The sequence below is a fragment of the Papaver somniferum genome, chromosome 1 (assembly GCF_003573695.1).
Source record: "Papaver somniferum cultivar HN1 chromosome 1, ASM357369v1, whole genome shotgun sequence".
Lineage (NCBI taxonomy): Eukaryota > Viridiplantae > Streptophyta > Magnoliopsida > Ranunculales > Papaveraceae > Papaver > Papaver somniferum.
This window is the reverse complement of record NC_039358.1, coordinates 145,265,417-145,278,631: the sequence shown is the minus strand read 5'-3', so window position 1 is coordinate 145,278,631 and position 13,215 is coordinate 145,265,417. Positions and strand designations below refer to the sequence as shown.

The following is a 13,215-nucleotide window of genomic DNA, read 5'->3' as shown; positions in this document are numbered from 1 at the left end:
TTGCTGAAGGAATCTTGATTTCGGCTGGGAGAATGGCACCAACGCCGTAGATGAGGGAGTATGGTGAGGTCCCGATTGAACTTCTAGGTGCGGTTCGAATTGCCCATAAAGCCATAGGCAGTCGTTCATGCCACTTTCGAGGATTATCATGGACCGTTCGACTGAGAATCCGGATCGGAGTCTTGTTGGTACTCTCCGCTTGTCCGTTTCCTTGGGGATAGTACAGTATAGAGAAATTTTGTTTGATACCATATTCCTCGAGCAATTCTTCCACATGTTTGTTGGCAAAAGGAGTTCCATTATCTGTGATGATATGTTTAGGAATTCCGAATCTACATATGATGTACTCCTTGATGAAGGATGCAGTCGTGACTCCAGTGGTGCTTCAAAGAGGGATAGCTTCAACCCATTTGTGATACAGACACCCTTAGATCTAGAGTGTGGTTTGTGATACAGACACACCTAGATCAGAGAGGGAGGTTTATGAGACAAATCACCTAGAGAGAAGTTTGTGAGACAATTAATTATTGTAAAAGCAAGCTTAGTAAAACAGTTTAAGGTTATCCACTGTTTAAAGAGATTGTGAGCGTAACAAAGAGAGATTTGTAATAGTTTTCTTGTTCATAATCTAGAGAAGATATTTTCTTCGAATTTGGTTTCTTGTGTTTTATGTTTTCTAGTTTTCGTCTATTATAATTCTGAATTCCGCCTTTATAATATTAGTCACTAAGGTACAGAGATCAATACGTATCAACTGATCACAAAACCTGAGACCTAGTGACACTGGCTAAATATTTTGATGACCAGACAATAGAAAAAATAAAGAAAATTAGAATACCTGTGGTAGACAAGTTGGACACACCAAGATGGACCCTAAACGAGAAAGATATGTTTTCGGTTAAATCTCTTTATAATCATATAAACTAAGGTGGTATTGTTGATAAAAAATGAAGCATGATATATGGAGACTACCCCTGCTATAAAGAACTTCATTTGGAAGGCAGCTCACTCCATATTTCCAAATAGTATGCGAGTGCAAGCCGTTATCCCTGATATAGAGACTAAGTGTAAACTATGTAATGAGAGACAAGAAACACTTACCAGTCTGTTTTTGCATTGCACTTATGCCTCTCAGGTATGGATGCACTTTAAATTTGATACGGATTTTTATTAGAAATGGTACTGTCTCTTTCCATGATTGGTTAATGGATTGCTTTGCAAACCCTGAAACTGAAAGAGGAGAGTATGATATTGACTGGCAAGTCCTATGTAGTACTGTTCTTTGGTTTATATGGAAAGCGAGGTGCGATGTAGTTTTCAAAAAGAATAGGCAGAATGGTGCAGTTACATCAAATAACATAATCAAATTTATAAATAAACAAACCACGCTATAACATTATGGATGATCTTTATTACAGTCCAAACAATGATGAAACACTACAGATTACTACTACTCTTAGAAGCTAGACTCCACAGACAACTACTATAAAAGAAAAAAGAAAAATGGCTCTCACAATAAGCATTGCTTTGACTATGATGGACTCCACATCAAAATATGGGATTTGATTGACTTTATGTGACTATACAGGTGCAGTTAGAGAAGCTAGAGGATTCCACACTGACTGTACAACCAGAGAGGAGTTAGGAAAAATTGGAGCTGATGCGGATTTCCAGTGGGCAACACATTGGAGTGGGCACATAATTTCTTTTAAGAATGATTCAGAACCAACTTTGCTATTGCTGATAGGAATGTATGCAAAAGCTCGCGAACAGAGATACAAGATCAGTGAAGACTTCAGAAACAAAAAAAAAATTGATATAAATTTTATAGTCCAAGATTTTACTTTAGTAAGGAGACACAATGTATTTTGGGCTGCAAAAATTGCTGTTTTTTGTAACAAATTTGTGATCAAACATAGCTAGGTTGACCACAACCTTTGGGCAATCTTAACTTATCTAAATATGCAAAACTGGAACGTAGATGTAATGATATATCGTTGCTCCAATTACAGATCAAATGATACCTTTCTATCAATGTATCGAGGATCCTCCTTTTTATTAAAAGAAAAAGAAAAAAAACCTACAATACCTATCATTTCCAAATATATTTACAAACAGAAGTTAAAAATAATAAAATCTAAAGGTCGTTAACGTTGTTAACTTGTGTATGCATGCAGAGATTAACATGCCTCTTATAAGTATAATATTAGTACTTCAGAAAAAGGTTTAGTCGTAGCAGAAAATTAACTTTGTAATTTATTTGTGTTGCTTCTCAGTTTAGTAGTTTTTAGTTAAAGTAACTTTGTATTTCGATTTTAAGTTAAAGTAACTTTGTAATAGCATTTTTAGATTTTAGAACTAAATCCTCAAGGGTAGAGATTAGATTCTACTTCAAGGCTCAATCAAAACTAAAATATTAATTTGAAGTTATGGATCAAGCCGAAAAGCAGAGGAGCAAACGGATATCACTCGGGCAGCTCTTCGCAGCATCAAGATATAAAGGCATGGCTAGCAATCTCGATCAACTGCATCGGACACCTCTACTTCCATCTGAGTTCTTATGGACACTGCAGTGCCCATCAAAAATACAGCTTTTCTTATGGAAAGCATTGACCGAAGGCCTTTCGACCTTCGAAATCAATATTCGCCCCCCGGTGCAACTCTGAATCGAAGATTGTTATTATGCTCCAATTTCATCTTATTGTGGATTCATGGCATACCAATCTAATTGTATTTGATGAATCATGGGGTATTATATACCCCATGTAATAGCCCTTTAGTAGTGTTGTAATCTTCAGAGAAATTAATGTCGTTGGATCCTGTGTGACTACCAAGTTTGACTGGTTTCGTATTAGACTCAAAAGTCTCAAGTCAAGGATAGGTGTATTTTTTTAATAATTTTTCTTGGATGAACTGGCTAGTTCGCTCATATTAACTTTCATTTTTGTCCACACCAAAAACGTGAACTTGCCACTAATACCCATACCCCCTTCAGTGGTAAAATAAATCATCACCAGATAAAAAGCCGCGGTGACACAGTCACAAAACTGTAATGGCAGAAAGAACAAAAAATGGAGCAATATAACCGAAACTGTTTCCTATATCTGGAATCCACAAGTTTGTAAATAATCCACAGTATTTTCTTCTTCAAATGGTTAAAGGTCCCACTGGATCATCTTCTTCTCTCTTCCCGGAGAGGGAGACAAAAACGATAAGAGTAGTAATCCGCAATTCTCGTAGGTTAATAAGAGTCCAACCAACCTTTATTGTAAAGAAGAAACATAAATACGTTTCCCAATTCGAAAACTAACACAGAATCAAATTAAAAACACACATAAAATCTTAGCGACTTTAATTACCTCCAGAATTTCCTTTTTAGAGAATTTTCCCAATATCTTCCTCTGTTTCTATCTATAAATAAATATTCTTTCTTCTTTTTTCTTATCTCATTCTGATGATATATACCGATCATCTCAATGCATGATAACAACGTTTGCTGAAGGTGATCATCTCTTTCCTCTATTCCATTTTATTCCGATTCTGTTATTATCTAGATTGTTCTCATACTAAATATCATGAGTTTTGAAGTTTTATTGATCTGTATGATTGAATTCTATAGCTGAGAATCCTGAAATTGGTATTTTTTTTTTTTACTTTCCTGGATGAATGAGAATTTGAAAGTCCTCACATAGTATAGGTTTGGGAGATCAATTAGTTAATTCTGTAACAATAACTTGATAGGTATAGCTCAATTCGGTTAATGTAAGAAGATTATCAATTTCTCTGTCTAAATTGTTCTAACCTAATAACAGACATTGATCACTTGATTTAAAGGAATAAGTTGAATCGTATTATAAGGTTAGTACCAAAACATTTCTGATCCAAACTTGAATACTTGATACATTGACAGTAATTACTGTAAATGGATTACTAACTGATTCTACATCACCATTATTATTATTATTATTATTATTATTTTTGGCAATTATGACTGTTATGATTGTGTCGATGGACAATGTGATCATTCTTGGTTTGATTTTAGATACTAGATTTTAAGAGCTGGATATGAGTGGTCAAATTAAGATAGAACTTAATTGGATTTCCTTAAATCTAATATGATGACTCTGCCTAATGTTTGTTGTACCTCTCTTCTTTCTCTAGATAAATGGCGATACTTGCACCGGCAAATAGTATGCAGAGCTTAATACAGACTTCAGAAGTTGGTTGGAATTTTACAATGGAAACAAAAAGACTTCAAGGATTCTCCCTGACGCAAAAAAGAACTTCCATAAACAGGAAAAGAAAGAGAGTTGGAGAAATACCGGTTTTTGATGTTCCTAAGAAAGAACCGTGTAGACAAAGGAGTGCAAGAGTATCAAAAATGGTTCTTTCTGATGAGTCAGAAGAGGAGCAGCTTCCACCAAAGAAAATGGCGGAGCGACAAAGGTTTAAACGAGCAAAATTTAAAATGGTTCTCTCTGATGAGTCAGAAGAAGAGCAGCTTCCATCAAAGAAGAAAAGAGTGCGACTGAGTTTTGATAGCGAGGAAGTTACAAGGACAACTAGAAGGTCAAGATGTTCAGTAGAGAAAAATTCGGACCCAGAAAGTTTAACTTCTACTTCAGTTTCTTCCTCTTCTTCCTCTAGCATAGCAGCAAATGAGGAAAATATCGTGAAGACCCGCAGCATGAGGAAAGCCAAGGCAAGAAATGACTCTTCAGCATAATTTTCCTTGCTTCATTCAATAATTGTTCACAGTGTAATCATCCTTCTTATGATTGAAGGGTTTTTCTTTCTTGTTTCAGGGTACAACAAATAAGAATGGGGAGAAGAAGCGAGTGAGGTGTCATCAATGTAACAGAAATGACAGAATAACTGTTGTTCAATGCAAAAAGTGTCCACAATCACTATACTGTATCCAGTGCATCAGGGATTGGTAAGTTCCTCTTCCAAATCACCAAATTTTATCTGATTATGAGTTTGTGATTCTAGTATGAAATTCTTCTATCGTGCACTATTATTTTTCTACTCACATATATTTATACTTTGATCTTCATGGTGGTATCCTGTTTTCCTTGTGAAATAGGTATCCTGAGTTATCAGAGGTGGAAATTCGTGAGTCTTGCCCACTTTGTCGTGGAAATTGCAACTGCAATTTATGCCTAATTAAACATAGAGCTTTCAAGGTAGGTTGGCAACTCCATCACTGCAAGTAATTTAGTATTGTTTGTATTTCTGCTAAACTTATGGTTACAATTTATAGAGCACACAAGGGGATGTTGTCAAACCCAAAAAAATCCAGCATGCCCAGTATTTGGTCCACTCTCTCCTTCCATTTCTGAAGCAAATTCATGAAGAGCAGTCTTTGGAGATGGAGGTTGAGGCTGGAATTCAAGGTAGAAGTTACTAAAGAAACAGTCACAACCTTTTGCCGTATAAAAATCTTGTTATTCTTAATTTTTTTTTTCTTCCGTGAACAGGAATATCTTCTTCTGAAATACAACCGACAGAGGCACCATTTTACAGTGACGAGCGTGTTTACTGGTAGGTTTTTCTTCATTACCTGGGGTCATTATTCCATTTTCTGATTTTGTTTTTCCCTTTTTGTTTAATGATCTGTTGTTGCTTGGGTGCAGTAACAACTGTGCAACTTCAATTGTTGACCTACATAGGAGCTGCCAGAACTGTACTTATGAGCTGTGTCTTAGCTGTTGCCGGGAGATTCGCAAAGGAAGCCTTTTAGGTGGTGCCGATGAAGTATTATATAATTACTCATACCGAGGGTTTGACTATATGCACGGAGGGGATCCTCTATCAGAGTCATCTGATGTCAGCAGATGCATGGATCAGGTTGAGACATTTACTAAATGGTATTCCCATGATAATGGAGCTATTCCTTGTCCTCCAAAAGAAATGGGTGGTTGTGGTAACCAAATTTTGGAGCTTAAGAGAATCTTTCCTAGCTGTTGGATTCCGGATTTAAAAATCAAAGCCGAAGAAATAGCAAAAAATTACGAGGATGAGCGGTCTCTCACCCATTACAACGTTATTACTACCAACAATGAGATGCTACGAAGAGCAGCTTCTAGAGAACAATCTGATGACAATTTCTTATTTTGTCCATCTTCAATGGATATACTAAATGAGGAAGATCTGGTCAACTTCCAAAAACACTGGATTAAAGGGGAACCAGTAATCGTTCGCAATGTGCTTGCAAGGACAACTGGTTTGAGTTGGGAGCCAGACGTTATGTTACGTGCAATGTCTTGCAATGTGGATATGGAAACTGGCGCAGAATTGTCGGAAGAAGTGAAGGTTATCGACTGCCTTTCTGGTTGCGAGGTTAGCTCAATTCATATGTCTTATTGTTGTTGGACTTTTTGATAATTGTTTCCTCGATGAATAAACTAAACTGTTGTATTACATTTAACGACTTCTTGGTAATGAAATGCAGGTTCAAATTAGCTCAATTCATGTCTTATTGTTGTTGGACTTTTTGATAATTGTTTCCTCGATGAATAAACTAAACTGTTGTATTACATTTAACGACTTCTTGGTAATGAAATGCAGGTTCAAATTAGCGCTCAACAATTTTTCAAAGGGTATACGGCTGGTAGGGCATATAAAAACTCCTGGCCTGAGATGCTTAAGCTGAAGGACTGGCCCCCGTCTGCTAAATTTGAGGACTACTTGCCCCGTCACTCCGATGAATTCATCACTGCACTACCATTCCAAGAGTACACGGATCCCACCCATGGTTTACTTAATCTAGTGGTAAAGCTGCCAGATGAGTGTATAAAGCCAGATATGGGACCTAAAACATATATTGCTTACGGGATTGCTGAGGAGCTTGGAAGAGGGGATTCTGTTACCAAGCTTCACTGCGACATGTCTGATGCGGTATGCTTACATAATCAGATCTATTTCTGTTTCTTATATGTTCTTATATACGGTAACCGATATACCATCTCATCTTACGCTTAAGATACTCCTTCAACAAGTGTTCCTCAGCAAATTAGATACCGTGGTTCACGTTTCCTTGTCACTATCTGGAGTAATTAACTTACTATCATCTCTATCGTATTATTGTGTTTGGCAAAAGCGTTTATCAACCAGCTATAATACTGATACTAAAAAACAACTTGTACTAAAGATGTCAGTGCGGGTTAGGATTGGGTTGCTGATTGTTTTACTAATACTAAACGTGCTTTTTCTGCATTTATGTGTGGGCTTGCTCAACTTCAATTTTTTTTCTTCTGGTGCAGGTGAATATATTGACACACACATCAGAAGTAGTTCTGACTGAGGAACAACGATCCAGAGTGCAAATGCAGAAAAAGAAGCATAGAGCCCAGGATGCAAAGGAACGTCTAGGTCCAAGTCCAATGGATCAGGAAAACCAACATCGTAACATCGCAGCTGAAACTAATAGACCACTTGATGATGATAATGATATTGCAGATCCAACTTTCCCAGGCTTCGGTCCACCTGAAGAGGAATCAGGTAGTGCTCTATGGGATATTTTTCGGAGAGAAGATGTTACCAAACTCCAAAGATACCTTAGAAATCACTCTAAAGAATTCAGACACACCTATTGTTCTCCAGTTGAGAAGGTAATTGTTATATAAGTGAATGCCTTATATTGTTCACTCATACAGCGGAAGTTGTTAATCTGAACGGCTGTCTAAAATGTCACAGGTAGTTCATCCCATTCACGATCAAACGTTCTATTTGACTATTGAGCATAAAAGAAGGCTTAAGGAGGAATTCGGTACGTTCTAGTGATCTATTAATGCTTTGCTGCTGTCTTAACAGTTTTCTTCGTAGCAAGAGTTCCTCTACATTTCTCGGTACTCAAAAGTGCAACTTTAACTCTAATCTATCATCAAATTTAACTTTTCTTTTAGGCATTGAACCATGGACATTTGAGCAAAAAAGAGGTGAGGCAGTCTTTATTCCTGCTGGGTGTCCACATCAAGTCAGAAATCTTAAGGTATTATTTTGTTTCTTCTTCAACAGTTTTGAGTAGGTTTCCTTTCCTTTCCTAGTACCCTTGTGATGTGTATTATCTTTTCATCTGTCTTCGTGTTCCATCTTTTGGCAGTCATGTACAAAGGTTGCACTCGATTTTGTCTCTCCCGAAAACATTGGTGAATGCTTTCGATTGATGGAGGAATTTCGGAAACTTCCCAAGAATCACAGAGCTAGGGAAGATAAGCTTGAGGTATAGTGTGAGTTTGAATTTCTAAACCATGAACAAAAGAGTATCTATCTTTTATTTTGTTGTGTGTCAAATCATGCTCAATGAATTCTTTTTTCTGAACAGATTAAGAAAATCACACTTCACGCTATCAACCAAGCAGTGAAGGATTTAGAAGACCTGGTGGCGTCTTGAATGAAGTAGGAGTACATCTAGAGGCAAAACCTAATTATATACAAAAGGTATCCCCCCAGTTCTAGTGAGTGCTGCTCCCAGCCAGATCAATTTTTCAGTTCTCATTTTAATGCGGGAAAACAGTTCAAGAGCATTGTAATTGACATTTGTATATAATATAGTATACATCCCTTGAACACCATGCATAGTTCCATAGAAGTTTATACAAAAACCTCTCAGAACTGACAGGATTGTGCTGCCGCTTCTTAACCAACGATGTATTTCACTCCTAGCATCATTCATATGGTTATGTGACTCATGTTTCAAACTTCCAATATCTAAATATATGCTGTCCAGTGCAGTGCAGTTTAAACAATCATTCTAGTTAAACGGAAGGGTTTTGGCTGCTTTCTAGTTAGCAAGGTGAACATGGAGAATTCAAAAATAAATTCAGTCCAAGTGGGAACAGTTTGAACATACCTCAATGCTTATGCCTGAATATCAATTGAAATATTGAAGTATGATTGAAGACGTGCATCTTCTTTTGAACCACTAGCAAGCTCTTGAGAGTTGAAACGGAGGTTTTCGAGAGCTTTGCATAATGTGTCTTCAAGAAATTAAGAGAGAAAAATACCCCAGTTAACATATAGATGTCACTGTACTGCAGTGGTAAAAGTCCTTTTGCCTGTCAAAGAAAAACATGTATTAGCATTTCAAAGACCGTGTGTTTGGAGTTGAACTAAGCAAGTCGAATAAAACAGGGATTATCCTTAAACCCGTGTACCCTATCCCAAAACGAAAGACTATGATCACACATGCATCAAATCGCTAAATGACTTCTCATTTTTGGCTTATTACATAGTCAGAACTGTGGAATTTCACCATGATCCATTGCCATCCCAAAGTTACTCTTACTCTTCTATAGACTACAGGTGGAGAAGAAGAATTACAGACGAAAATGCTAGAAAACTCTTGGCATCGTACTCACAGCTTCTAACATGGATAGATCTTGTTCATGTGAACCTCAACTCACCTCCAACAGGTTACGCATCTCTATAATTTAGAGCTTCAGCTTTTAAACGCAATAGGCTCCACGCCAGCATGCGAAGTATTAAGACACCTATGGCGGTTGAATTATTATACTTTTTGGAACTTGCCACTCTTCCTAAGACGTGCTACTGAATATACCAGGCTTGTTTCCTAGCATAAAAATAAGAGATTTTTTTAAGGTGGTTCTTGGCGCACTGATAAAGAATATTCTCCTATTTCTCTCTAGCATTACCACTGTATTATTACCACTGTAATAGACAGTGAAACCCTCTTAGTTTCTACCACCTCCGTCACAAAAAATAGGCTAGTTTCATGTGTATTTGTACATCTAAACTTGGCATCCTAACTTAGGTCAAATTTGATAAAATTGTTGAAAATTTGTTATTCCTTAAAGCAATAGCTAACAAAAATTGGGTAAATTTGGAGAAAGCGGAGGGCCTTTCCCCAAAAGTCTATCAAACACTCCTTCATCCGAAGGAGTGTGGATGAACAAACGTCGTTCAAGCACAAACGGCTGATCATCAACCGCTTCACCAAAAAACCCACTAGAAAACCAAAATAAAATAAAAAATACACTCTTATCACACACTCTGTCCCATAGTGGGAAATATACTCCTTCATCCGGCCTCTCATTGGTTTCGAAAGAGACGGAGTGTTAAAACACTCTTTCCGATAACCCTTGCTCTTAGCCAATGCCTCTAGCAGTACGATATAGCTGTTAGTATAGATATCTTTATGAATAATTGAAACTGTTTTGTGAGTATCTCAAGAAAATCTAAAATCTTTTAATTTTGATATGCTAATTTGATGTAATACTGAACTTTTTCAACAGATGCCTATCTAACAAAGCAGTAAAGTTATTTAGTGTTTTAAACTGACGTAAGATGAATGCAAATGATTTTTTAATAGAGCAATAAATTTTCTGCAAATGATTTTGCGAGTATCCCAAGAAAATCTAAAATCTTTAATCTTGATATGCTAATTCTATGTGATATTGAACTTTTTCAACATATGCCTATCTAACAAAGCAGTAAAGTTATTTAGTGTTTTAAACTGACATAATATTGAATGCAGATGGTTTTTTAATAGAGCAGTAAATTTTCTGCAAATGTCTTCTAGTAGAGCAATAAAACTTAAACAATTTTTTAACACAATATTTCTTATCTAATTGATATTTAACTTTGTGAAAAGATTTCTACCATAAAAATATCATTAGGTTTTCTTTAAGGAAAGCATTCCAATTACTATTATCTTAGAGAGATGCCTACCACGAGTTCCTATTATTTCCTCTACCCACTGGTCCCCTCCCCTTTGACCGGACAGTTATTAATTATTATGAGTAAAACGGGATTTGACTTCTTCAAAGGGAGGTACAAGATTTCAGAAAAATGTTTTTATGCAGAAACAATTTCTATTGCTACAGTGTGTTTGGATATTGAGAAGGGAATCCCATTACTAAGAATCATATTCATGGAGAGGGAGAATCCTAAATCCACCATACTCATGGATTTTAAATTCCCTTAGTTTTGGGGAATTATATTGATATTCCCTGCCTATTCCTGGGAAAGTAATTCACTTCTCTCCAACCAAACATGCTGTTATGTTTTCATCAGAAGAAGAAAAACCACTTCCATCTGGTCTTGCTTGAGGAAGGTAAAGAAGTTACCTATAAGGTGTTTCAATGTACACTCAGAATTTTCTTTTCGACTCCTTGAAGTTGAAAAGTCAGAAGTCAGTTTGACAATATCATTTCAGAACGACTTCTAAAAGTAGAAAAGTCAACTTTTTGTGAAGCAAAATAGTTTTACTTCTGGTATCCATACGCGCTGCTAATGACCTTCAGAAATGGGAGTTTGAAGAAATTTCAATGACATATGCAAGATAAAAAGATACTAAATATTTTACCAGCTGAATTCCACATTGTAATTTTATCTTTCTTGCCGACTCTCAAAGTCATGTGCGGTAGCAATACCAACCCAAATACGACGAGTAGGGACGAAAACAACAACTTCACTCTATATTTTTCCTATATTGGGTGTTATTTTACTAATCTTTAATTTATTTCGCCTTATTGGCGAAAAAATATCTCAACTTGTAGTCAAAGCAACACGCAGACGAAAATAGAATAACCATATCAAAAAAATCTTAAATATAAAATCTCCCTTAATGAAAATATTAACACGGATTAAGTTTAACAAACATACCTTAATCAAACAAGTAATTTGCAGCATCAACTTTAATCAATGGATTACGGATCGGGATTACCGATCGTTTGTTGATGAAAAAAACTTTTCGGCGAAGTTTCAAAAAATCTCTACAGAATCGCCCAAGGTTACACGATAAAAGAATCAAAATTGTCTTCTAGAATACAAATCGCTTGTTTAGGAAAAACTTTCCGGCGAAGTCTCAAAAAATCTTTATTAAATCTCGCAACATTACGCCATAAAAAATTAAAATCATCTCCACATCATCCGATAACGACAAAAATAACATTAAGATAGTGATAGAAATACCCAATACAAAAACACAACCTAAAAGATCTTCATGTCCATGTAGATCACTTGAAACTCACATAGATCTATGATGGGAGTAAAATTAGCTTTGAAGATTCTTGCAAAAACATCTCTTATGAACAAGATCAAAACCTAAAACATTAAGATCCACAATCAATAATGGACTACATATTTATAGAGATAAAAAACGTGTGGAATAGGAAAGTCAGGAAACCACCATTCACCCCCTAATTTCAAGGCAATAATTAAAAAAAAAACCATAAGTAAATTAGGGTTTAGAGGACTAGTTTCGAATTCATTCGCCAATTAGGTATAAATAAGTTCCGAAACATCATACACGGCAATATCTTTACTTTCCTTTCATAAATCATCCCACATATTTCTCGTAGGAGATACGTGTGAATTCACAACCTGAATTGCCGTATTATGTAAACGACATCTACTCAAGAAGCGCTCAAGAAGTCGTGCTCCCATTGTTGAGCCTAGGTTCATCGTTGACTAGAGTTGGAAGCCCAGATGAAGATTACGGCCTCGCTCCCTGTCCGGCTCTTCCCGCTCTCTATCCGTTATCATTTGTGAAAACTACAGGGAGACCCATTCCTTGGATCTTTCCTACTGTAAAACCCACGCCCAGAAATTTGAAAGTGCGCACCCATTTTCTAGAAAAAAATTATTCTCAAACCCATATTTTATAAAATTCTATTTCGTTCGTTTTTTTTCTTCTTTTTCTTCTTCTTCAATTCCTTTTCTTCGTCCTCTCCATTCTACCGTGAATTCCCGATGAGTTGTGGTCGATTAGGAAGAGTGGGTATTGGTTATCACTCAAGTTGATTCAGATTTTGTGATAAATTGATGGTAAAATCGAAGAAGAAAATTAGGGTCCAGAGAATTAGGTCGAGAGAATTGATTCAAATTTAGAGTTCTCAATTATGCCAGCAAATGGTAAACGAAGCAGAAAAAGAACATGAACACAGTGAAGGTATTTGAAGAAATTCCTTGGAGAAAAACAACAAATGATAATTTAACTCGGAATTTCCTGCCAGAGATCGAGATGGGTATTAAGCAGAGATCAGCAGCTTCACTCGGAACCAACCAAGAGAAGGAAATGAGTTACGTTTGTTGAGGTAGTTATTGGCAAAGATTGGGGTTGATTTGAGTTACATATTGGCCTGAAATTCCAACTGAAATTGGGTTGTGGTTGCCGTATCTGATGGACTGTGTTGATGGGGCTTTAGAGCAGTCAAGACATGGAAGGAATGACAAGGTCAGATGTGTGGT

The 13,215-nt window shown here is 36.4% G+C and overlaps 1 protein-coding gene across 2 annotated transcripts; it reads left to right on the top strand.

The window, feature by feature from the left end:
- Nucleotides 1-3,074: 3,074 nt before the first annotated feature.
- LOC113303421 (lysine-specific demethylase JMJ25-like) lies at nt 3,075-8,687 on the top strand. 2 transcript variants are annotated; one of them, XM_026552454.1, is made up of 13 exons: nt 3,075-3,502; nt 4,162-4,702; nt 4,806-4,936; nt 5,087-5,186; nt 5,264-5,396; nt 5,481-5,544; nt 5,637-6,342; nt 6,571-6,900; nt 7,266-7,613; nt 7,699-7,771; nt 7,908-7,993; nt 8,105-8,224; nt 8,327-8,687. In XM_026552454.1, exons 2-13 carry the CDS (start codon nt 4,166-4,168, stop codon nt 8,393-8,395), a joined length of 2,697 nt encoding a protein of 898 aa, XP_026408239.1. In that variant the 5' UTR covers nt 3,075-3,502; nt 4,162-4,165; the 3' UTR covers nt 8,396-8,687. The 2 variants fall into 2 exon arrangements, with proteins under 2 accessions (XP_026408239.1, XP_026408244.1); XM_026552459.1 differs by lacking the exon at nt 3,075-3,502 and adding an exon at nt 3,667-3,858.
- Nucleotides 8,688-13,215: the final 4,528 nt, after the last annotated feature.